Here is a 27,425-nt window from a genome sequence, read left to right on the forward strand (position 1 = left end):
TGAAGAAGCAAATGAGCTTCCACCTGCCTCGATGAAAGTGATCACATTATAGATAACTAACAATGAAGTGCATACAGAATTTGACTAGTTTTAGTGGATGATACCTGGCCATATGGAGGAGACAGTAGAATTCCTATAATGAACCAAGCAGGTTTTATGTCATGCCCCCAGAGGACTCGGCATTCCGCCTCGCATTTCAGCACAGTTCCCAATTAGCCTTTTACCCCAGCCTACTTAATGCTCTCCCCTGTGCTCAGTATTAGGTTTTCCTGGCTAGAGCTACCTACATCTTATTGCGATTAATTCCGTCTTGGTTTTTTGGCTTCCTGATTCTGGTTTGTTCTCCGACTACGTCTCCTGTTTTTGTTTTGGTACTTCGACTATTGTTCTGGCTTAGACTCTCGGCTTACTCAAGGCTCATGGCTCCGCTTCTGATTTTGTACTTCCGAACCAGTTTGTTTTCCTTTGGCTTTCAGACCACAGACTGTTTAATCCACTACACCTCTGAAGTTCGTCCTGATTATTCTGCATAGGGTCTTCATTAATATTCTGTAACAGCAGGCACCAAATGTACCACATGCAAGTGCAGAAATTAAATTAAACATTCCAAAAGCAAATTCAGCATTAGGATATAAAAGCAGACCAAGCTCATAAAATATAGTATTCAGTTGCTGAAAAACCAAGACAGGTATTAAATACAGATCATGAATGTAGTAGAGGCCATACAGTAATTAAAATTTATTAAATACAGTAGGTGTTAAGCTGAGGGGCTGAGAGCCAATGCAAATACTTGGATTGCCCAGGGCAAAGTCAGGATGTAAGGTGCTCCCAGCCCGGGTGTAACAGTCCCCCAGTGGTGGGTCTTCACACACCCCTTGAATCCAGAATGCATACAGAGCTCATCTGCATTCTCCACAAGCAGAGTGATGGGAGGAGGATTGATATTGATCAATGTAGGGTTGAGAAACGAAACGTGGAAAGCTGAGTGCAGGATAGTGCAAGGAGATAGGTGAAGTGTTCACGTTCCAGGACCTTGTACGGGCTGATATATTTAGAAGCTGATTTTCCAAAAGGACAGTTGAGACAAAGATATTGAGTGGTGAGCCAGACTCGTTGTCCAAGAATGATGTTTTGACAATAAGTCGCACATGTGGGTCGAATTTTAAGCCTGAATCAAATATAATTTTTTCAATTTAGACTGAAGCTCAAGTACAGAACCATCTACACATAGGGTTACAGCATTGGCTTTCCACAGTTGATAGGGGGTGTCAATCAGCATGACTGCAGTCTTGTCACAGTTTAGATTAAGGAAATTTTTCGTCATTCATGTGTTTATGTCGGAAATGAAATTAGAAAAAATTTAACAGCCACATCAGTGGCAGGTTGGGTATGGATGTAGATCTGAGTATCATTGAAGTCATGTGATCTTAAAAGCTGAACAAGTGGAAACATGTAAATGCTGAAAAGTAGGGGGCCCGGTATAGAGCCCTGAGACTTAACAAGTCCAATTTCAGACCTAAATCCAACAAGAGACAAAGTGACAATGATCAGTGAGGTAAGACTTATTTAAAACCATTTAAGAGCAGTGTCAGGAACTCCAAAAAGAGTCTCAAGGCGAGAAAGTGAGATATCAAAGTGTCGAAAGCAGCACTGCGATCAAGAAGACTGAGGTTAGAGAATCAGAATCAGAAGCCATTACAAGATAATTCGTGACTTTGACCAGGACAGTTTCTATGCTGTGAAGTTGTCGGAAGCTAGATCGTAGGAGGGTTTGTAAAGATTATTTGCAATGAGGTGGTAATTTAACGGAATTGTAACTGCACATGTCTTCTCCAGAATTGACTACTGTAACACTCTACTCGGAGGGGTTTCTAAATTCACGTTGAATAAACTCCAGTATGTCCAAAATTCAGAAGTCAGAATCCTGACAGGGCTAGTATAAGTGATCATATTACTCCTATCCTGGAGTTCTTACACTGGCTTCCTGTCAGGTTTCATGTCGACTTATGCTGAGCCATAAAGGTCTGCTTGGCTTGGCATCACAGGAACTGTCTGAGCTGCTAACGTCCTACTCCCCACCTTGCAACCTTCACTATTCTAATTCTGGTCTTCTATCTGTCCCCAAAGCCCCCACTCATGGGTGACAGGGTCTTCTCCCAAAGCTCTGGAACTCTATCCCTAAGGATAACAGAGAGTCACCTTTCCTAAACTCTTTCAAATCAAGATTCAAAACCTTCTTCTTTAGAAGGGCCTTTACTTTAACTCGTTCTGTTATTTACCCCTTTGCTCCTATCGTATTCAGTACCCCTATCTACTATCTCCTCTCATTGTGTATTTTCATTGTAAGCTCCATGTTATTATTGTATATGTTTACTGTATACCTAACAATTTACTGTTAATCTGTGGTTTGAAAGAAAGATTTCATTCCATTGCAACATGACATCATGACATGACAGCAATCATAAAACAATTAATTTAAAAACAAAACATGGGGACAACACACTTCTAAAATAAACATTCCAGAAACCTGGTATAAATGTAAGCATTAACGAAGCCCATAATCGAAAGACAGAAGCTTGTGAAAGATATTCCTACCACCTAAAATAAATTGTGAGGTTATAGTGAAACACAGTATCACCTCATAGTATCTACACTACAGACAATATTGCATTACTTAAAAAGACAGACACGGGTATTTTTCAAGTGGATGTTAAGAACAGAATTAAGTTAATCTGACAAAGCATTAATTCCTATAAAAAGGTGGAGGGGTTTGATTATTTTAAAGTATCTAAAGTATCAATGTGCTTTGAACGAACTAATGAGTAACCTTCAACATTGCAAGTCGGACATACGACAAAATGAAATGTTCTGCATAAAGTAATCACTATAACATGCTGGAAGAGGTACAAGGGACATTAAAAATATAAGAAATGTCAGTTTCAGCTAGACACAGGTCATTTTCTGCACTATCCATTTGATAACAGTCATTGCATCATCAGTTGAAGCACAAAGCAGGAAAAGTCACAGCTAGAAATTACACTTTAAATGAAGAAAAGTTCAAAGTACAATTACAAACTGCCTTCCCTAATAATTGTAGTAATAACTGCTGTGGCAACAAGTGAGAGAATGCCATTAGGGTCTTCTAGCTTGTTTGCTTGTAACAAATTAAACTGAGAAATAAATCCAGTTAATATTTCTTGAAAGAACCCAGTGTTTTAGCTTTGGCAACATGGCTGTGTAGCTTGTTGCTACAATCCTTAGTGTTAATAAAGTGCCCCTTGTTTTCCATTTTAATTGTTCTTTCCACTAATATGCTCCTGTTTCTGTCTCACTGTAAATTCATTGGGTTGACTTTTGAATACTTGAATCATTTCCCACTGTTGTCTTCTCTGTTCAGCTAACAAAATTCAATTCATTTAGCTTGTGAAAGCATTACATTCCTCTAAATCCAAGAATGTATATGGTCATGCTTCTTTGGGGTGATTCCAGAACAGCAATATCAGTTTTACAAAGTGATGACCAGAATTCCATACAGTATTCTAAATAAGGTCTTACTAGCACATTGTACATCTTTTAACACAACATTCGATGATTTACTTTTGCATGCAGTTGAAAATAATATGTATATATGAGATTAGTTGATTTTGAGAAAGATTAATCATAAGATAATGCTAACCCATTCACGTGAAATTAAAGTTTGTCTCAAGAGCTTGGAAGGAGGGCAAGCTTAAATTCCCACCTTCTTCTTCTTCTTCTTCTTTTTCACAGCCTTAGTCCCAGACTGTCCTGGGGTCAGCTGCTTTGGTTGCTCTTCTCCATTTGTCTCTGTCGAGCACATCTTCCTCACTCACTTCACATACCTCCATATCTTTTCTCACACAATCTATCCATCTCTTTCTAGGCCTGCCTCTTCCTCTGTTACCTTCCACCTCAAATTCCATTACCCTCTTTGTTACTTCCTCAACGTCCCTCCTCATGATATGTCCATACCACCGTAACCTCGCTTCTCGCATCTTCTCAACCACATCCACCACCCTACATCGTCTACGGATTTCTTCATTTCTGATCTTATCCTTCATTGAAATCTGCAGAATCCATCTCAACATCCTCATTTCAGTTCTTCTCATCAAGTTCTCTTCCCTCTTTCCAACTGCCAAGCATTCAGCTCCATATAGTAATACAGGTCTAATCACAGTCTTGTACATTTTGCACTTTAACTTTCTGGGAATTTTCCTGTCACAGATTATTCCAGTTATTTCTCTCCACTTGTTCCATCCAGCTTTCACTCTTTGTTTTACTGCCTCCAGTGTTTCTCCTCCCTTTACCAGTTTTGATCCAAGGTATTTAAAGTCATCAACTTGTTTCAGTTTTCCTCCATTTGTCTCCTCAACATTGGTCATAGTATCTCCTCTTCTCTCCATTACCATTATTTCAGATTTTTCTGCATTCATTTTCAGTCCACCCTTTTCCAGACTCCTCTGCCATTTGAACACTTTCTCCTGTAGTTCTACTTCTGAGTCTGCCATCAGTGCCACATCATCAGCAAAGATGAGTTCCCAAGGCACTTCTGTTCTTACCTCCTCTGTCAGTGTGTCAATAATGTTTATGAAAAGGAAAGGACTTAGTGCTGATCCTTGGTGTACTCCAACTGTGATTTCAAACTCTTTTGTCTCTCCCTGTTGTGTTATCATCTTTGTAGTTGTATCTCTATAGGTTGCTTGAACTAACTTCACCATGCTTTCTGGTACTCCTTTCTTCCTCAAGCACCAATACACCACCTCTCTGGGCACACGGTCATATGCCTTCTCCAAGTCCAGAAAGGCCACATACAGCTTTTTCCCTTTCTCTAGTGTCTTCTCCTGTAACTGTCTCATCACAAAAATGGCATCTGTTGTGCTTTTCCCCGCTGAGAATCCAAATTGTGAGTTGTGGATCCTGATTATCTTCCTGAGTCTCTTGTCCAGAATTTTTTCCAGGATTTTCAATCCATGTTCCAGAAGTTTTATTCCTCTATAGTTTTTACACTCCATTGGGTCTCCTTTCTCCTTGTAGATGGTAACCATACTGCTTTTTGTCCATTCTTCTGGAATTCTCTCTTCCTTTGCAATATTGTTTAGCAATCTCGTCAGCCACTGAATCCCCTCTTCATCGAGGTTCTTAAAGTGTTCTGCTGCTATTCCTGATGGTCCAGTTGCTTTGCCCACTTTCATCTCTTTGATAGCTTCTGTAACTTCCTTTACTGAAATTTCTTGGATTGGTCCACACACTACGTCTGCCTCCACTAGGTTCTCCCTCTCATTTTCTACATTTAACAGATTTTTGAAGTACTCCAGCCATCTTTGCTTGATCTGTTCTTGTTTAATCAAGACTCTGCCTTCTCCATCCTTGAGTACCGCCACCCGGATAATATCTTTTTTCTGTCTCGCTCTATGTTTAGCAATCTTGTAGATTTGGTCCTCTCCTTCCTTTGTTTCAAGTTTCTCATACCATTCTTTCCAGGCTCTTTCCTTTGCTCTTGCTACACTTCTTTTTGCTACCTTCTTTAGTCTCTTATATTCTTGTAATTCTCCAGTGCCATCTTTCAGTGCCTTGTATGCTTTTTTCTTTTCCTTCAGTGTTTCCTGAACTTCCATATCCCACCACCACTCTTCATTTTCCCTCGGTCTGCCTCCTCTTGTCTTTCCACAAACCCTGGTAGCAGCCTCTTCTAGGATGTGGCTCATCTCAGTCCACTCTTCTTCAACTGAAGGCTCCTCTGTTTCCTCTGTGTTGTTTTTCATTTCTTTCACCAGCCTGTTGAAATCTACTTTGTTTTCTCTCAGTTTCCACACTTTTGTTCGTGCTGGGTGTTTCCTCTGCCTTATTCTTCGCTCCTTCAATATTGTGATGTCCATCACCAGTAGCCTGTGTTGTCTGGTAACAGCCTCATAGGGCAGGACTTTAGCATCTTGGACTTTCGCTCTATCAATTCTTCTCACTAATATGTAATCTATTTGGGTATCATGGCCTCCACTCCTGTATGTCACCTTTTGCTCATAATTCTTCGTGAACCCTGTGTTCACTGCAAACAATTCAAGAGCTTGGAGTGTTTCTAGTAGCCTTCCTCCTTCTTCATTTCTCTCTCCTAGCCCTCTCTGACCATGTTCATCTGGATAATCTGGGCATTTCTCTCCTAAATGTGCATTGAAGTCTCCTCCAATTACCACCATTTCATTTCCTGGGATTCTGCTAACCACTTCTTCGAGATCTTCCAAAAAGCTATCCTTTTCCTCCTGTGGTCTTCCTACCTGTGGTGCATATACAGAGATGATATTCCATAACCCACTCTCAAAAGCCACCTGTACATTGATAATCCTGTCTGAGTGTCTAACCACCCTCACTATCTTGTCTGCTAGGTCTTTGCACACTATCACACCCACTCCATTCATTTTGGTACTCTTTCCAGCATATAGAATCTTGTATCCCTCTCCTAGGTGTCTTGAGCTGTTTCCTTTCCACTTGGTTTCTTGCACACACAAGATCTCCACTTTTCTCCTTGCCATAGTTTCAACCAATTCTCTCCCTCTCCCTGTCATGGTGCCAACATTCCAACTCCCCACTCTCATTGACTTAACATTCCTTCCAGGCCCCTTCACCTTGTTTCTTTTCTGTAGCCCCCACTCTACAGTTTTCCCCACAGTAGCATAATTTCCATTAGTACCCTGTTGGGACACAGCACTAATGGCGGACGTTGTTAACCCGGGCCCCGGCCGATCCGGTATGTGCTTTGTGTTCTTTGCAACCATGGTTTTGGCAAGATGGTTTTACGTCGGATGCCCTTCCTGACACAACCCTTTTAGTCGCCTCTTACGACAGGCAGGGATACCCAGGAGGTATTCTGATCCCCCTCCCGAGGGAATTAAATTCCCACCTTTAGGGTATAAATATTAATACTATAAATCAACTTGAATTTGTTTGCTTGGAAATATATAACAGATAATACAGTAATTTGTTTTTCATTCCATCACACACTTTGCATCTAAATATGATACAATCAGAGCCCTTAATTTGTGATTAAATAACCTGGCGCTCCCTTTTATTTGGAACGATAAAGAGAAATACAGTAATGAAAATACTTCCGGTCAAAAGAATAATTTATTCAAATCCCTTATTCTAAGCATTCATTGTTAAAAAAAACATACAATCTTAAGACAAGTAAGCAATTCTTATTTATGTTGGGGAAAACTTTTCTTGTAAAAATTGAAAGAATCCATAAAACTAAAATTGTTACAAAAAGAAACATGATTTTCCCAGTGTGAAAGTCGGGCTGGACTCATTGTGTAATATCCTCTTTGTAGTCCAGATACTGGGGCAGAACAGAAAAAGTATAAAAAAGTACCTGGCTGTGTGAATTCCAAGAGCTGTCATTGTTCTGTTCCCCTGCCTCTGGGGGATTTTCTCTGCGGCAGCAACTAAGTCTTCAGTGTTGTTGAACTGACTAAGGTTGAACACATGACCTATGTCGTGTCCATATTGGACAATTCCAACCTAAAATGGGATAACCAGACCAGACAACAACCTGTCATTTGAGGTCAATGAAAAAAACCCCTTTGCTTTCAGCCTTCCCTGGAAGAAATGATTAATTTATATGCCGCATATGACATGACTTGGATCTGATACAATGTCTTTCAACAAGCATTGTAATTACCTATAATATAATGAAAAACATGATCCAAAAATGTAATCTGCTAAGAATATACAGTATGAGTTACAGAAGGTTAACATTAATAACATTTTACATTAACAACTACAATTTTAACATGCATTTAGACATTTTTGTTGTTTTGCCCCACTGCAAATGCTGTTTTCAGATGATTTTTAATGTTTTCTTTTTTGCATTGTGGATCTCATTTTCTAGAGATGTGGATACAGTATACAGTGGTCTTCTAAAATAGGAAAGCATCTAAACTAACCAAGTACCCATGAAACCCATGGAGAATGACAGTAAGCTAACAAACACAAGAGGAGTTGCATTTCGGGTCTTGAGCATGGAGAAAATATACACTCTGTGGTGGTCTGAAGCTGGTTACTCAGGTTCAGACCAGTAGAAGAATACAAATTCAGCCAATGATGTACAGTTCCAAAAGTGACGCAGTTAACCACTAATTAACCACTGCTTCGGGAAGTCTGGGGTGTTCTTAACACATCTTGTGGGAGAAAAATTGAGATGGAATAACCAGATAAGGAGAGAAAAAAAGGAGAAATATTTTATTTTAATCAAAATCATAATTTCTCAATTTAAATCTGAGGAACAGAGCTTGTACAATGCATACTGCATAGAGCTACAATAAGTGACAGCTCCCTTAGGTTAGCTAGAATAACAGTGTTTCTACTCAGGATTTGCAAGCATTTGAGACAATATTTAAATTTTATTGAACACTCAATGCAAGGGGTAAAGAAGCAACAGAGAAATCACGGAATAACAAAATGTTATTTAAGAAAAAACCCGGAATCAAATGTATAAGTACAGAAAGGGGCTGCTTTAAACTACAGTATAATGAGTCAATGTAAGATGTACAGTAATTGCTCTCCTTTACGGGTCAGATCTTAGCCCTGTTTTGTGTTTACAAGTAGGGTATTCAATTATAATCTTGTATTGATTCCTTACCTGTGATTTGTTTGGGCCAACATCAATGCTTTTCAGCAGTTTTACTAAGAAGTCAATTACACTTTTCCAAGGATAGATACTATTAGAGCCATCCAGAACAATTACAATGTCAAGTGCAGTTTTACACCCTGGAATATACAATAATATACAATAGGTTTTACAAGCTTATATTAAAACAACAACAACAACAACACATGCAGTAAAATGATAATTTATGCACTTGCAATACATTTAGGGAATTTTATTTTGCAAACACCTAAATTATAAATAGATATTATGGTTCTATGAATTTTAGTAACCACAAATTATATTACTGTAGTTAAATGCCAATCTATTCAGTGTGAAAGTGATAAAATAAAATTTGTTTATTAAAAAATAAAAAATGAAAATGGTTGGAAAAAGGAAAAGTAATGGTTGGAAATACACAGGCTACAGTCATCTAGTCTTACTGAGCTAGCTGGGAAGCTGAGAAGATTAATGTGCTTGAATTACTCCTAGTACTCCTAGGACTGCAGATGGAGAAAAGCACAGAGCAATAAAAACAGCTCTTTCCTAAATTGGAAATGTTGGTTTCATTGCAGAGCAGTTTACAGTGTCTGGTATGTCATCATGTACAGTACACTAGTTCTGCTCAGTGCTCTTCCAAAACACACAGTGAGTAAACTAAACTTGTGGTTTGCATACCTTTCACAGTTGGAGCTATAGAGTTAACAACCTCAAAAGATGAACTGATATTGGAGCATATGCCCGTTGTATACAGCAGACTTCCACATTTATAGGCATATGATGGTCCACAAGCCTAAAAAATTAAAAACATTTTTTTTTCTCTAGCAATGTAGAAGAAACAAAAAAGGACTGTAATTCAACATGGATTTTGTGAATATGACCTTTATCAAAGACATGAATAGCTTCATTACCAAATGAAATAGCTTAAGTATATTCTTATCAAGGTTAGAGTTAAATGCAGAATTAATAAATCACCATACAGTAAATATCATTGATAGTGCATTATATGTTTTCCAGAGCCTGAAATTTGGAATTCAATAATAGCAATATCAAAATTTACAAATACAGTAAATTTTGTTTTTTTCAGCATAAAAATGTATTATATTGCAGTATCAAAATGTACTTAATTTTTTACAATTTGGTTCATCTTCAGTTTGGAATCCAACATTTCTAATCAATTTCTATTAGGCAAGCCGAGAAACCAAAAGATCACTAATGTGACCCAAGCATGATGTAATGATCATGTGTTGAATGAGCCCACATTACATTCTACATTTAAAATGCACTATTAAATTCCACAGCAATCTCTGTGACTATTAAGCATCTCCTTGGCCCCGGAACCACATGTGAATAGACCAGTCAGCGGGTGTGGATATACTTTTAAGTGGCAGAGGGATGCATCACCATACTGGACTTCTTACTCTGATTGATCTCTGTTACTTTGGGAGGAAGAAATTGTTGCTAAATTGTTGTGACATTAGCAAGAAACAATTGCTGATTGCATTTGAAAATAAGAACAATTAAATAATAAATAAATAATTTAATAACATTAAAATATTTATTTGTAGTTGAAAGTGTTCTGAAAACTCTGGATCATAAAATTGAAAGAAGAATATCAGTCAGCACAAAAAGTGTAATCATTCTGAAAGACTCAAACAGTATTGATTCCCATCAGTGATCCATATTGCTCTATCAAGACCTGTTTTTTTCTAGACATTTGTCTTCACAACAAGACTACAGTCACATTCTTGGTAAAAGGTTCTTAAAGGTAACAATACAAAAAACTGATCTGTATTGTAAAGTTGTTTTTTTGCCACAATGTATATACTGTAGCTAGCTAAAAAAGTTATTTTACCAAATACAATACATTTTTATTTTTAAATATGTTGCAATTAACACTGAGATTTATTGTTAAGTTGTGTAATGAAATAGTTATTTGTCTTAGAAATAATTCTGTAAAATGGATGAAATATAACTATGCTGTACATCGGCACATGTACAGTAACTATGGTATATACACGATTGCTTGGGGTCTCTAGCTTCTCAGTTCAAGTTTGTCACCATTTTATTAATAGGTCCCAAATAAGGAATTTTCCAAATCCATGGGAATAATGATTCTCCTGGGTGTCTGTTGAAAGATTTTTGTTAGTAGTCTATTGATAACTGTAGATTTCTGTGAGTACATGTAACACAGTATAATTGGTAGAATATTATCTTGCCCTGGTGATTTTTAATACCTACAGTATACTCATAATAATAATACTCATGCCTTAATTAATCTACTTCAAGATCTTCTTTTCTGTGAATGCTTGTAATTCTTCATACTCTTTTCCTTTAACTTTTATACGTTTTAAAATCCTTTTTCTCACCAGAAATCCTCCATTTGGATTAGTGACTAAAGTGGTTCCAAGGGTCATGTTTTCCTTGACTTCAGTAACATTGGGAATTGTTGTGTATTCTGTGAGAAAGAAAACCAAGTGAATAATAAACCAAGTGAATCCTGAGAAACAGGACAACACCAGCTATACTTTGTCCCATTCTGTCTCCCATAGGTATGGCAAAACATTATGTTGTTAACATCTTAATCATTAAAATGATTGATAAACAGAGATGTTCTCAGTTATCATTTGAGTTTTGTGAGTGAGAATTAACACAGATCATATCACCAGTATGTAATTAGTGTTGGTAGAACAGGTACTGTATAGGTAAATTACAGGGCTCAGTGTGGGATTATTTTTTTTTCGTTAATGGGATGTGCCACTTTCTAGGGAGTGCTGCTGTGTAGCTAGGGGACTTTGAGCAACTGTGATTGAATCCTGATAGAGAGGGAGCAGATATGCATCCATCACATTAACAGTAAGGATAATAATAGTGTTAAATTTACTGTAGTAATAGAAGTGTTAATGAGCTGAGCTGTACATGAAGCTCCTTTCAGAGCGGCAAAGGAACAAGCAGAGGTAATTTCATGTTGATATTATGTGTGAAATGTGTGAAAATGACAGATATGAGTTATTTCTCTTTTTAAAAAAAATCTCAAACTATAATTTGATTTTCTTTTAATAAAGACAGACATTCTGAAAGTGGAACATAATACTGCTTTATTTTTTACCATAAGTTATGAAAGATGCATTGCCTGTTGATGGAACTTAGAATGTTTGTTCTGCCACTGTACAGTACATCTGATACATTTAATGCACACTAGCACATCATGTCAAGAGCTATAATCTTCTCTGAGCAACCATCGATGTAATTTCAGGAATGTTACACAGAAGTAAAGCACAAGCCCAACAAATATGATATTGTTTCCTACCAGGCAGCTCAAGTTTCATGCAGCTGGAATTCCTGCCCTTGCCTACAGGGCATTTGTAGACATCTCCTGTTCTTTTTGCTGGCTGTCCAACCAAGGGAGATCCAATCAGTACCCTAAAACAGTAACAAAGAGGCATTTACAGTTTTTCAGAAACCAATGATCCCAGATATGGTTATTTATATCTATAGACGTTTAGACAAAATCTAATCTCAATTACTGTACTTCGATTTCTTCTGATATCACATCTATAATAATAATAATAATAATAATAATAATAATAATAATAATAATAATAATAATAATAATACTTTGTCTTTCTGTAAAACATGCACATTTACTCAACAGCCTTGTTACCCCTGATGTCACTACAGTAATAATATTTTGTCAGAAAAAACATGTTTTATGGGGAAGGGGAGAAAAGTGGATCAACTACATTGTTCAGAGGGCCATGGGGATGACTTGCTATATGCTGTCACATGACCAGACTGGCTAAGTGAAGTGGATCCTAATCAGTTTGCAGAATCAGAGCAAGCGAGCAGGCAAGAGTTTTTGTGCAGGTCATGGAACCTTATGTTAGCTGTGCTGGCAAGCAGTTAACCACACAGTGAGGAACTGAAATGACAGTAACATTAGCAACAGGAGTTAAGCTTTGGTCATGTGTTTTGTTTTGATTACAATTATTTTCATTGCAGATATGTACACCTCCTTCATGTTAGATCACTTCTTCCATGCAAGAAGATGAGTGGAAACAAGTCTGGCTGTGGTGATTAGCAACCCTGAGCTATCACACATGGAATAACATGGGGTTTGTTTCAGCCTTCATGGTCACATCCACTGTCAGAATTTCATTGACCAAAAATCAAAATTGTAACATGAAACAACTATTGAATACTTTAAAAATAAGAATATGGTGTGGCTTCACCAGCTGTTTCACTCTTTTACAAGGAGCCCACAGCTGCTGGTAAGTGATCAGTTTTAGCCACTACTCCAATTAAAGCTACTGTATCCTGGACACTTTCACTTGTCACGTTTTGCTTATGTTATGGTGTGTGCTTTTGCTGTCCATGGGAACATGTTCCTCATGGTTTAATTGCAATATTCAGTTTCATGATGCAGATGTGTAAAATGCCAAATAACTTCATAAACATCTTGTATAAGAACATAAACAAGGCTGCTAATGAGAGAAGGCCATTTGGTCCACCTTCCTTCCATCATTAGTAGCTAATTAGTCCAAGGATCTCCTTCCAGCTGTTTCTTGAAAGAAGCCAGGGTATTGGCTTCAACAGCATTACTGGGTAGCTGTTGAAGTCAAAGTTGTTTCTTTTCAGTATTCTTTCAGCTTTACAAATGGCATCATTCCAATAGCATGTTAACAGTGGAATTAACTTCCATTCCTTTCTGCTTGTTTTGAAGAAGAAAATGAGAAAATTAAAATGCGAAAATGATTTAAAACACATGCTGAACGTGACATTAACAGTTATCATAAATGTTGATTACTGGGCTTTTATGGGAACTCTAGTACCATAGTAGAAATTTATGAACCCATATTTATGTCCCATGTGAACTTTCTTAATTAGAATGCATTAGGACAGGTTACTATACTAAGGCAATCATTTCCACATGTGTGTAGAAAGATTTAAAGAAACCATTCATTTTCAAAGGGGTGGTGAATGGTATTTATGATAGATAGATACTTTATTGATCCCGTGAGGGAAATTGCAGTGCAACAGCAGCTTAACACAGACAACACAGCCACAGTGTAACGAATTATATAATAATAGTACAATACATACAATACAATACAAGAGTAACTCACAGTCCGGACACACAAAGAACAAACTAGAACAGAACAGTACACAGAAAAATCGTATTACACACATGAATATAAATATAGATGTAGATATAGATATAGATATAAATATAGATATAAATGTATTGCACAGGTCCCTGGCATATATTGCACAAAAAAACGGTTGTAAACGGGAAAAGAAAAAGAAAGAGAACAGATGTAGCAGTGAAAATTAATGTGTAGTTAGACTTGTTTCAATAGAGAAAGGGGGCAGAGTCACCCAGTTTTACAATGTATTTATGTGAAGGTTTTTATATATAAGTAACCTGGTACCAGTAACAGACTAGAGTGCCAAACATGTTTTAATTATCACTAGCCCTACCACTTAAAAATGTTTATTGTTGAATTTTTAAGCTTATTAAAGTTGTCTCACGTTACTTTTAATCAAGCTTTTTGTTGTTGTGTTTGCATAGAACTCTTATCCAGTACTGGACTGGTAAAACATATATTATATTAGTATATTAGATTTAATATACAGTATCATGTTCTACTAGCTCAAGGTGTGATCGTTGGTGAAGAGGAAAGTGAGATACAGACATAGAGTGCAATTAGAAAAGCCAAGCAGGAGGCCACAGATGGCAACTGTAAAGATTAAATCAGTATAAGTTTGAAAGGAGACCTCTTTATGACCCTTGTTTTTGTCTGTGGCTTTTTTTGCTGTGGACTTTGAGCTGTGCATTGTAACTAACACCAGGAGGGCATTTATGCTTGTACTTTCTGGAACCCACAACCACATGTATAAATGCTAAAGTACTTAAAGAAAACAAAATTGATAAATTATATCTCCATACAACTTTAAATTAAATTAATCTGCTCAAAAAAGACATAATATTTTTTTATGTTTTCATACATTATACTTTATGATTGGATACATATTCGGGTGAAATTTCCAGAATAGAAACTAAGACATTACAGGGCAGACACAAACACAGACACACAAATTCAGGGCTAAAAGATCAGGGCCAATTATTCGAGAAAGTCAATTAACCTACCAGTATCAGTATGTATCAGTACCAGAACACCCAGAGAAAACCCACATGAATAGAGGGAGAACATACAGTGCAAACACCACGCAGATAGTAATTGAACACAGTTCCCCACTTCTGTGAGGCAGCAATGCTATCCACTGCATCTCTGTGGCACACAGTTTAGAAGTTATCTGGGACAATAATTTAAACGCACTCAACAATCGATGTGCCCTTTAATAAAGAAATAAATTGCTTATATTGATAACTTACTAATGTTCCCAATCGAAATAGGTTATTATGGGTGACATATAAAATATGTGGATCTGGGAATTCCAGAACCAGAATTAGATTTATGCCCCTGTTCCAAGATATGATATAGAGATTATAAAACTGAATCCTAGAGCGCTGCAGTCCTGCATTAATCACTAATGTTCATTTGGGAACAACTCTTTATCTAATTGAACCAATTATTGTCTAATCCAATGCCTCTTAACAGGCATTCCCAGCTTTTTGGTTGTTGCATTGAAAAAAAATGTGTAAAATTTGTAGGGATGAGGCCCACACTGAACTACTGAATAAAATGGTAAAGAGGGTAGTCCTTTGTTTTAACTAGAAGGAAACAAACATAAGAATCAGTGAGTGAGTTTTGTTTTTGTCTTTTTTTTGTTGTACATGGAAAAAAAAACATTAATTACATTCACTTATTTTTCATGCCAATAAAAGTCTGTAAGAAAGGACACTAAGGACACTTAGGACTGGACTGTCTCCATCTTGTTTCAATAAACAGGACTTACTTGTGTCTGTAGCACTTTGCCTTATATAAAAAAAAATACCAGAAAGTGCACTGCAATTAACTTACCATTTCCCTTCACTGTTTTCAAACTGTTGAACACTATACCCAAACATGTCTTCTACAGAGCCACTAAATGACATGCCATTTTTCTCATCCACGTTGAATGCTGTAGCACACTGAAGTAAAACTGGAAGGAAAACAAAATAAACAAGAAAGGTTTTTGACATTTATTTAGTTGTATTTAATTCAGATTTATTTTTTGGTGTCTCAAAAGAAAAATAGTGACCTGCTCTGCAATGTCATTTTTTTAAAAACAACACTAAAGGTGGAACAAATAAAAGATCTTTGCTGTAATTTATTACCGATCTATAAGATTTTCCTTAATGTCCAGTGAAAATACTGTACAATAATGAAAAAAAAACAACAAATATATTGTCAAAACCAAGGTTGATATTTATTCTTATATAGTATGAGTATTTAAAGATTTTATCTTATTTCTTTACAAGCTGAGAAATGAAACGAGAGATCTTAGAGTTGCTTTTTTTCTTTTATGCTACCTTGTACTGGAATTGTACGAAAATTGTACGTGTTTAATGGTAAAACGTGCCTTTAATCTAAAAAGACTGACATTGGTCAATCTAAGATATTGATCATAACATTATACAATTCTATAAAATAAAATTATAGAAGATTACAAAAGGTAGCTGAATAACCAGGTAGGATGTGAGTGATTTGGTTTACAAGTTCTACACTAATATCTCATGTTTCTTTCTAAAACTAGATAAGAAACTATGGGTTAAATCAAACCTGCAAACCAACCACCAGCAATATTGTATATTAGAAACCAGTAAACTGTGACAGGTTATGCTTGCCAGAGGCTTGCTGCTTATACCTAATAAAAACCTGCTGTCAGGGGCTGGGATTCCAATTTGCCTTTGCAGGATGGGTGTAGTTTTTTCTTTAATCTGGCCCTAAACACCTTGTGGCAAATAGTTTTCTTAGTTGTTTTAGTACGAAAAGATTCTAACAGATATTACAGCACTACCTCATGCAGTATTTAATGAGGGGAGTAGGAGTAAGAAATAAAAGCTCTTATGTTCAAAGCACAGACTGAAGTGTTCAATATGTAAGGACTTGTAACCTGGTGAAACCAAAAAGTATTCTCAGATGAATGCATGCATGCATAAAGCACTGGTATATTCAAAAGGAAAACCTACAAATAGGATTTAAAGATTTTTTTATGAATTCAGCCCTTTGTATACAGAAGTAAATACTTTTAAAATTTTATTTTTTGTCACCTCTGACTCTGTTGCTGACCTTTCATCCTCTCAGACAAAAATGTTCTGAGAAAAAGCGCTCTTAATCTTTCAGATTCTTCTTTTTGGAGGCTATAAAATAAAGACCCACTATTTATAGTGTACACGGCCTCATTGTTCTAGTCACAGCTAGACCGTTCATTCCAAATAGCATGCAAAGAAATTCCTTTCTGTAACTCCTTATATTTATGATTTGCTAGTAGACATGTGGTACTTGCTACATTATTCAGCTATTTAAACAATTAGCACATTTCCATTAATTTTCCATTAAAGAATATTATGGAAAACACCCAGAGAGAGAGAGAGTGTTTCTTGTTAATATTGTGGTTGCACTCTGAATACAACATTATGTTGCAAGATTTTTGGCTAAAAATGAAATAGTTAATTATTTATATGAACCCAGAAAATCACAATGCAATGGTTAATGTGATAACAACAAGCAGCAAGTCATAATCATATCATATTGAACTGAAACAAAGAAATACATTATAAAAAATAAATACCAAATGCAGATCAAACCTAGATCTGTTTGTGTTCACTTTATCTATGCTGCAGAGATCTGTTTTTCCAGATCAATGTAGCAGGGGAGCCAGAGCCTATCCCTACAAGCTGGAAGTGCAAAGGCAGGCACTCCGAACAGGACAATTTTTCACAAGGCACACAGAGACACAAACATGCACATACGCTAGGGCCAATCAGCTTTCCCTGATGCCAATCAACTCACCAATATGCCTTTGGGCTGTGGGAGGAATCCTGAGCACCTGGCAGAAACTCACACATACAAACTCCACACATACAGTATAATTATGTTGGACCCTGGGCCCCAGTGCTGCATGGAAACAATGCTAACTTACTGAACAACTGCACCACCTACTATAAAACACATTTACAATAATAATGATGGGTTTATATTTGTTTTGTAATGTCAGTATGTACAATATGACTGTCCCAAACACCATGGTCGGTATGCATCTGTGCTTGAAAAACACATCAGCAACAAACACTGAATACTAAGATGGTACCCTAAACTACTGTACAGTATATGATTATTCAGTATCTGTTTGTAAATTGGAAATCACCTCACAAGGTGGTTTAATCAATTTGAGTCAAATGGTCAGATATAAAGAGAGGAGCACCAGAGGTTTGCTTGTAAAATAAAAACCCTATCATGAATTCATGTGGTCAGTTCCACCTACAGTATAACATTTAACTGAGAATGTAAAATATATTGCCTTTTAACTAATGGCAGTAACGTGTTTACAGATGTCATGTCAAACTACTTCTGTCTGCTATACGTAAACATGGCCAGCGGATCTGTGTTGATGTATCACAACAGAGGTTAAAGAAATGAAAGGAGGTTACTATTGTAATTATGAAAATGTTCTTAGACAAATTAATACATATTTTTATTAGACCACTTGAAAGTGACATTTCAATGTAAGTTTTTTTATAAATTAAACAGGTTTCACATTATTTTGGCAAAGGAGTTAGTGCAACAGTCTCAGGCAAGGGTGTCATCTGGGGAACTGAAAGGGGTGGGTTTCCTGGTGGGAAAGGAAAAGATATGTTAAAATATTATGTTTTTTTTGTAAATTTAGAGCTATAAACGGGGGAGAATGAGAAAAGCCAGACAGACTTTCCTGATGTACACAGTTTCAATTTATTTGTCTTTTATCATATCCCAGGTGATCCCAGAGTTTCATTGCCAGTTGGGGAAGAAGTATGACCATCATTGGCAACACTGCATGCCTGCAAGCACCTACTGTAGGAAGCAGCAAGGGTCACTATGTTATTAAGCTCTGAGAGAGCCCTGGTCAACTAATCCCACTTTGCCCTCACCAGTGCTCAGAAAACTGTGTGCTAGTGTCTGGAAAATACCGGTTACAGATGAGCAACTTTACCATTTGAACCAAACTGCAGTCCACAAAGTAATGAGTAATGATCCGTGAAATACTGACATGCTCCACTGCCAAACTGTCTATAGTTCTGTTCCCTTGTAAATGATTATTATAATAAAATACTTATGTCATATTCTACCAATAACATTACTACAGTAGTTCTTGTTAATGGTATACACAGGTAATAATGGTGTATTAATGGTAAGTACACAATATAAAAACAAGTTTTTACAAAAAGAACATGCATTGTGAGTATTTTAAGTCTTTAAAACTGCCTTGCCAATTGCATTTTAAGTGCTCAAAATACCAAAACACTCTAGTGTTTACTTTATTACAAAAGGTCATGTTAACGGTACTCATTGGCCACAGTATTAGCTGAGTCCCAAGTGAAATCAGGAAGTCTGCTTATAAAACAGGGAAGTCTGCAATTGTAACCTCCCAGTTTTGATTGTAGTTAGTAACTTTGATGGTTTGCTTTTAAACTGATTGAAAGTCAAAACTGTGTCCTGTCGTTTTTACTCCAAGTTTATGACCAGAGGATGACTGTTTTAGTTTTGTGTTTGAGGATTATTTAAAAAAATATATATTTCGCACTAAATGTTGCAAGGTGAGTGGGACCAACCATGTGCTAATTAGTCAATTTCAGAACTGCCCACATCCATGTGTGTTACCTGACAATGTAACTCATTGTGGGAGTGTCTCATATTTTCTTTCCTCCCTGAATCTGTTCACCATTCATCATATACTACTCATCTGTTAAGAACTATTTAGTCAGAAATTAGAGAACATTTATTGTTTTAACAAGTTCAGGAGAGACTGAATAATGTTTTGTGCGCTGACTATGTTTGTACGCTGACATTGTTGGCAACAATGTTCTTTACATAGGGTTTTTTTTAAGACTAAGGCCTGAGCTCAGAAAAAAAGTCTGAACAAGCGAGCTGATCAATTACAACATAAGTGATTAAAAGCTGGACAAAAATCATCAGACAACAGTCCCCTAGGACAAAGATTAAGAATTACACTACAGGTATAGACAGTATTAACTGCTAATTAGTAATAAAGCTAATTACAGTTACAGTACATTATACCCCTATAGAATGGAACCTAAAACATACTGAGCATTCCTTGAGTAAAGTAAAAAATGCAGCTGTAAAGCAGTAGTGTATAATATACTGTAAAGGTCAACTGAATAGCTTGGCATATATCTATGTATATCTATTGCTAGATCTGAGTGCAAATTTCCAAGAAGTAGTAATCAAGCTAATCCTCAAAACTATCTCAACAACAGATTCAGATTCATAGTATCTGTTGAACTTGTCCTGAAAAATAATTTCAGTAAAAGAGATTTACAGTAAAAGCGTCCTGTGCTTTTATTTTGTTAGGCTTCAATTAGTTTTAGTAATGCTTACTTGGCTGTTTCTGAACTGCTCTATTGATTGCTTCAGTAAGAGCAAATACTGCAGCAATTTAATACATAGTTTCCAAATAGCCATTGCATGATATATTTCTCCCAACCTGTTATATCAAATGCAAATGTCAAATATCAGATCAAAACATTCACCATGGCCAGTGTTGGGGGTGCTTGCATTTATTTTTGTTCCTTCACTGCAATTAATAGAATAGGTTTTGTTTAGGCGACTGCAAAAATGCTTACACTCCTTTTACTATTACAAATATAAGTATTAACTTGTACAGTGTAAGACTGTCATGGTAAAGGTTGGTTGGTTAAGGATGGTTAAGACTTTAAAGTGAATTCCTGCTCTTTGTGTCTTTGGATGGTTCCCCAGTATTCCCCAGAGCTCTACCCAGACTTCAACGTTGACAATTTGTCTGTTTGTCTACCCGACACCTTCCACTAAGGCAACCATCTCGCAAGCTTGCCTGCAGGTACATCGGCCCTTTTCGTCGTGCAGTTCACTCCAGTAACTTACTGTATTAACTGGCCTTGCCTAATACACTTAGGATTCACCCTACATTCCATATTTCCCTCCTTAAGCCCTTTCACAAGATCCACTTTGTCAAAACCCCAACCCCAACCCCCACCGCCTCAGGTAATTGACAGACTTCCTGCCTTTACTGTTAATGAGATCTTAGACTCCAATTGGTCTTGTGGCTCCCTGCAGTATTTTGTTGATAGGGAAGGCTACGGCCCAGAGGAACGTTCGTGGGTACAAAAGAATATACTGGATCCAACCCTGATCCGGGACTTCCATCACAACTTCCCTAATTGTCCCACTAAGGTGGGGGTAGGGGGGTAATGTTTTGATCCCTGCTTCCCAGCAATGGAGTTCTGTTAGCAGAAGAAGGCATAGACCACGCTGAATTAGGCAACCTATTGGATCACTTATTCACCATGTAGTGGCAAGGCTTTTTAATAATACAGGTATTAAGTTTGCTGCTCCCTTGCCGGTCCCTCTCTCCCTCATCTCAGTGGTGCTGGACACAGAGAGGCCATTCAATTTTGTTCAGATTTAAGGTTTTTTTATCTGATAGAGTTTCCTGATAAGGAACAACTCCCAAGGCTGAGATTCTCCAACCACCCTAATAAATGGTCATCTCTGGTGCCTTACTGTCTGGGAGATTCCATGTCAGAGAGCATGGTTACTCATCCTCCACCTTGATCAGCCAATCAGGAACTGGTAGGGCAGGTTAACCCCACGTGGGTCTCGAGTGCCAACAGAACAGTCAACCAATGAATGACCGTAGTTCCTCCAGATAAAAGAGGTAGCACAGGGCCCAGAAGGTGGCCCTTCCAGAACATTCTCAGACTCAGCTCGGACAATCACGTGACGGCCAGTGTGTCTGAGTGCCAGGACTTTACTATGTTCTAAGAGTTGAGAACGGAGGTCGCCCACGCGTAACCAAAGGATCTGCCCGAGGTTAGCCCAGCAGCAAGCCTTGTGAACTGCCAGGACCCCACTGTGAACGCTTGCCTGATCAATGAGTGAACTACTCAAACTAATCTCAGTTTTCAGGACTAGCGTCGCATCGGGAATGAACCGGTCTTTTTCCTGCCTAAAGAGTGTGACTTGCTTGGACCTGCAGTCACTTTCCATGTGCACAATTTCTGCTAGTTAAGCCAGGACTAACTAGCCGGTCTTCAGAGAGTAACTGCCAGCGTTCCACAGCAGAAATCTCTCCCTCCTTCTCCCACACCTCACGCTGGACCAGCACTGCCTGGCACCAGGCCAGAGGATGCCTATTGGATGTAGCATCAGCCTGCTGCTGTTCCTTAATGTCCATGGGAGATCTGAATCCAAACAGATTGGATGAGTATTCAACATTCTGCATTACAGCTCTAGAATTCAATTGTTACCTCAACCCCAGTTGATATCAATTTAATTCCTGTGAGTGATGTACTTGCCTTTGAGTATCTAGTGTAGAAGTTGTAATCAAAGTTAATTAACGAAACAATATAAATGAATGGTATACTGAATGTATGTCCCTCTTCATATTTGTAACTCTTCGTTGTTGAATATATATCTTTTGTATTCTGCTAACCCTCACTCTGAAGATATGTTATGTTTATATGCACATTTTATGTATTAATAAATGTATTGTGGTGTATTAGTATCCGTGTGTGTGCGTTGCTGAGTTATCCCGCAAGGTTGGTTTTCTAATAGCCATCAAAGAATCATATTGTAACTTACTGCTACAATTAATAATTGTCCCAGTAAATGCACAAAACCCCTACAACCACCACACCTCCATCTCATTATAAACTTAAGCACAGTCTTCCCTAATCTCCTCGCTCACCATTGGTTTTCCGTGTGAGCTTCATTTCTGCTTAATGCTTTTTTTCTTGTTTATACCTTTTTGGCTCGGAACTGCTTTTCTCTGTTGGACCTATGGCTTTTGGATTACGGCTTGGTTTTGGAAAGTGCCCCTCTAGGTTTTGGGTTTCTGGCTTTCTCCCTTTACTACGGCTCCCGGATTGCGGGATGACTCGGCAATCACTCTCTCTCGATTTAGGATCACTCGCTTCCCCTTTTGACTTAGATTTTTCGAATTGCAGAGAAGTTCTTTTGCAGGATTATTTTCCAGCTCCCGCATTAGGGTTTATTTCTTAGTTTCGTTTTTACTTGCCAGACTCGTAACAGGGGCCCTAATAGATGAAAGAAGTTAATGAATTAATAAAATACTGTATATGCTGCAAGTGGCATAGATTGCTTCCTGTGAAATGGCTTTGCATGTGTATTTTTCTTTCTTAGAACTGTTTCCCATAAAAACAAATGTGTACTTTCAATGTAGCTTCCCTATTGATACCTTCTCAAATTAAAAAAAAAATACTTTAGGTCATTTGAATTTAGTTAGTCACATTTCAGCTCAATCAAACCTCTCTAGTTTCATGCAGACATGTTCTTTATACACAATAATATAGCTAAAGCAATTACCAATACTAACATTGTAAGAAATTAAGGTTATTAACATTTTATAAAATTAGTATAAATATAATAAGTATAAAAGTACAATATTTTTACTGTGAATAACATAAAAATGAATTTCACTTTTGCATTGCATGACTGACCATAATAAACATAAATACACAAGTACAAGTATAAGGAAACTCATTTATACTTTGACAATAAGATTAGGAAGCTTAGGTTTCTGTGCATTGTGCTTCAAAGGGTGTTGTGTTAACAAAACTAAAACAATCAGAGTGGTAGTTATGCTGAATTGAGTTTTTGTTTCAAGAACATATCTTCAAACACTTAAGAACCAGACAAGAAAAAAAAAAAGTGTAAGCAATTGTAGTCCTGTACACTAATCTCGCATATCAGCTGCAGCTCACATACTGTATAGCATGTGTAATAATGTATCTACTCCAACATCATGTACATAAATTACTATTTGTATGCTAATTATTGTTCTCATACTGGGCTAAGAACATGATTACATGTCTAGCTGCTCACTATAAATAGTTTGTTATGGATTGGCTGGATCATAAACTTTAAGTCTACAGTAAAACATGCTGTACCTATTGAAGATTTTGCATCTGTTTTGTGTGTCTGTTCTTTGACTCTGACTGGGGGTGAATCTACATCTGACTGCATAGGATTCCATTGCACCGTTTTATGGACAAGTACATTGCCGGTGTTAATTTGGTATATGCAGGAGGGTGATTGTGTCATCAGACCTCAGTATCTACAGAGGGGGTCTGTGAACAAAAAGCTTCTGTTAAGGATAATCTATAACTTGCTATAACTTGCTGTAAACAAGATTGTTTACTGAATTGATATAATTACTGAATAGTTTTTGCATAAATGCTGTTCAACCTAGACAAATGCAGCATATTATCCCCACTACTTGGATAACAACTGTGAAGCTTAACTTAGTTCAACCCTTCCTCTTTTTCAATTCGCCGCCTTCTCTTAGGCTATGGCTCCCCATGTCACGATACATCATAATCTGTTACTTAACCGTCCTAAACGCCGGCACATTCCCACAACCTCACTTAATCAGCCCGATCCAATTCTCGGAAACGACAACGCACTAAATAATCATCCAATCATGCTTCTTGTCTTTCGCCGCACCTGTTATTTAAACCTTCCTCAAACCATACTTCATCGCTTGGAATTGAACAGCCTGTTCTCCTCGCTCTGTCACCCTTTTCGAAAACCTTTCCAAACCTTCTCGCATTCCTGAAATCCGACTCACTGCCTGCGTCACCGACACCGACTTGCTTTGCCCAATTAGTTTCGTTCAAGACCTGCATACGGTTCTTTGCTTCGCTTTGTGACACCCCAGCCTTTTCAGTCTTGTTCAGCTGATAACCTTCACCTAAAGTTGGACAGCTTCATTCCAGCAAGCTTCTCTGCTTCTGCTTCTCTGAACGTTAAGGCAGGCTTTTTCCTGCTTAGTAACACATTAATTCGGAGAGTTCCATCTCTAATCATCATGCATTATTACTTCATCATCTCTCATTAAAGCCTTGCTCCCACTGGGCCTTCCCTAAGACTCCAGAGGCTTCGCTGTGACCTTATGCTTGGTACTCGGCTTATTATTCACCACAGCAGCATAACGGTTTCCTTTGATATACAAAAAGAATCAATTCAAAGGCAAAATGTCTACTAGTGTATGTTGTTTTTATTACTGATATTCATTTACTTTAATTTGTAAATGATAACCTTTGTTTGATAACCTTTTATTTCTTTCTTTAGAAGATACTTCCAAATCACAAACCTTTAGCAAAAAATGTAAGCACTTTACCCATAGATATCACAGATAACATGTTACTTTTATAACAAATAGTCTTCAAAGATTATTTTTTGGACTGCTTTGGAATGATTAAACTGAAGGGAGTGTTGTAAGTAACCAAAATGTAGGGCACAAATGGCTCTAATCTTCTAGAACTTAATCTTTTTAAGCATGGAAACAAAAATTACCCAAAGAATGACATAATTCATTTTACTGGTTAGAAAGGCATGTATCCAAGAAGCACACACCCAATTGAAGTAGATTTACAGTAGTGTCCTTATTTCTCAATGTATTCTAAAATCATAGTCAAAAGAGTGTAACCTTTGTGTTTGCAGTTATTTTAAACATCTTTAATCACTGATTTCAGAAATTAAATGTGCCACACTAAATAAAAATACCATCAAAAGCTCTGCAACATCTGTCTAGAAATGTAGTCTCAATAGCAGTTGCTTGAAGGTAACATGCACAGTAATGTATGTTTAACCTTCTAAATATTTTCTGCTGTACTGTGCCATATACTGTACAGTACAGTATAAGCTTGCAGGAAAAGGTATCAACAGACTGGTGGATTGCTTTGTGTATGGATTATATAACAGACAGCTTTCCAATTTACATAATGTGGAATTTCTTTCAAGTACTATAGCACTTTAACCTGTTACTGAATATTGACTATATAATATTGACTATTGAATATAGTTGCATACATTTATATTACTGTACAGGCATATATACATTGTACTGTAGCTTGTAACCTCTCAGAATGTCTCCCTAGTCAGGGTTCACTAACCTACACAAGTAACCTACAGGCATGTGTTTAGAGCAGATGGAGCAGTATAGAAAAGATGCACTGTAATTATTATACTGTATTATACTGTAGTAATATGTCTTCTATTAATACTTTTCTATGTGTGCTTGTTGTATTTTTCATGTTAGAATGAAAATATCCCTTTATCCCAATAAGATCATGACCCAGATCAGATTCTCAACACCTGAGGTTTTTTAAAACCTCATTCTTTTTTTTAATTCTTAGAAATACATCTCCTGTGGCCAAAAGTTTACGTCAGGCTCATTTTTGGTTCACAGAAAATGTACAGTTGTTTCCTGTTTGTAAGAGGACAAATGAGGCTGCTTGCAGGGTTAGTTAGTTCACTTTTTGCACCTATAAGAGAATAGTTTAAAGCTACTTGACTACAATATTACACTGCCACCGAGTTTTGTAGGCCCAATATGGCTGTTCCTACAGCTTGAATGAACCTTTATAAAGTTGATAAATACCACCCAATTAATTTTATATAGCAAAAATAATATACAGTAATACATGTATCTTATTGACACAGTGGTTAGCATTGCTGCCTGATAGTGCTGGGGCCCTGGGTTCAATTCTGGACCTGCAATACTAAACAGTATATGAGGAGTTTGTATGTTCTTCCCATGTTCACGTGAGTTTCCCCTGGGTTCTCCTGTTTCCTCTCACTCTCCAAAAATATTCTGGAAACTTAATTGGCTTCAGGGAAAATTGTCCCTGCTGTAAATGTCTGTGTTTATGTCTGTTTCTGTGTGTGTCCTGCAACTGACTGACATCCCCATCCATGGTGTATCCTGCCTTGCGCCCAATGCTTTCTGGACACGCTACGGGCCACTGTGACCCACAGTTGGGTAAGCTGTTATTAAAAGTGATATGATTATGATATGATATACAGTATATAACACCAGAGTGAGTTAAAGCCTGACTCAGTAGACAGCTGCCTCAAGGCAGGATACAAAATGGGTGATGCCACGGTCCCTTTATCATAAATAACATCTAGGAACAAAATTAAAACCTGCGGTTTATAAAGTATACTTTATGGAAAGACATCTGTAATACATATTTTACTAATAACATCAGTGACCACACATAGCAGACCATCCATTTGAAGTACTAGTAACAAATTTCAAGCAAGGTGAAGTGCCTTACAAAATTATTCAGAGCCTTCTAATGTTGTTTTTTAAATAAGTTTTTCTTTTTTGCAATTTGTGAAATCAGTTTTTTAAACTTAATATTTTGTTAAGAGCTCGGATGCTACAACTGAAGATTTTGTAAGGCAAGTTACATGAAATGGCAGCAAAGAAAAAAGGATGAAAGATGTTGCTGCCAGAAATATTCAGTGCCATGAACTAAATAAAAAACATTTGGTGGATGTCTTTTTAGTAAAACTCTGCTTGGTGAATTTTTGCCACTTCTTCTTGACAGATTTGTTCAAGCTTTCTGTATTTATTTGAGGGTCTCTCACATCAGTTTTCAAGTCTTATTTGACTGTAGGGATGGTGTTGACTGGAGATTTGTGTGTTAAGTCTGTCCCAAATGTAACATTTGGCGTTTAGACCATACAATTATGGTCTAATCTGACCACAACACCTTTTGCCACATTTTCACTAGATTGCTAACTAGACTTTACTAGAT

The 27,425-nt window shown here is 37.2% G+C and overlaps 1 protein-coding gene across 1 annotated transcript in view; it reads right to left on the bottom strand.

Annotated features, from left to right (window-relative positions):
• itga1 (integrin, alpha 1) overlaps positions 1-27,425 on the bottom strand; it is an 86,991-nt gene that overhangs the window by 49,508 nt on the left and 10,058 nt on the right. The window contains exons 2-7 of the mRNA XM_015364102.2: positions 15,640-15,760; positions 11,964-12,076; positions 11,023-11,111; positions 9,332-9,446; positions 8,648-8,775; positions 7,379-7,527 (exon numbers count right to left, since the gene is read on the bottom strand). Of these exons, the coding sequence (XP_015219588.1) occupies positions 7,379-7,527; positions 8,648-8,775; positions 9,332-9,446; positions 11,023-11,111; positions 11,964-12,076; positions 15,640-15,760 (715 nt within the window). The remainder of the gene's footprint in view (positions 1-7,378; positions 7,528-8,647; positions 8,776-9,331; positions 9,447-11,022; positions 11,112-11,963; positions 12,077-15,639; positions 15,761-27,425) is intronic.

This window comes from Lepisosteus oculatus, chromosome 3, assembly GCF_040954835.1.
Source record: "Lepisosteus oculatus isolate fLepOcu1 chromosome 3, fLepOcu1.hap2, whole genome shotgun sequence".
In the NCBI taxonomy this organism is placed as follows: Eukaryota; Metazoa; Chordata; class Actinopteri; order Semionotiformes; family Lepisosteidae; genus Lepisosteus; species Lepisosteus oculatus.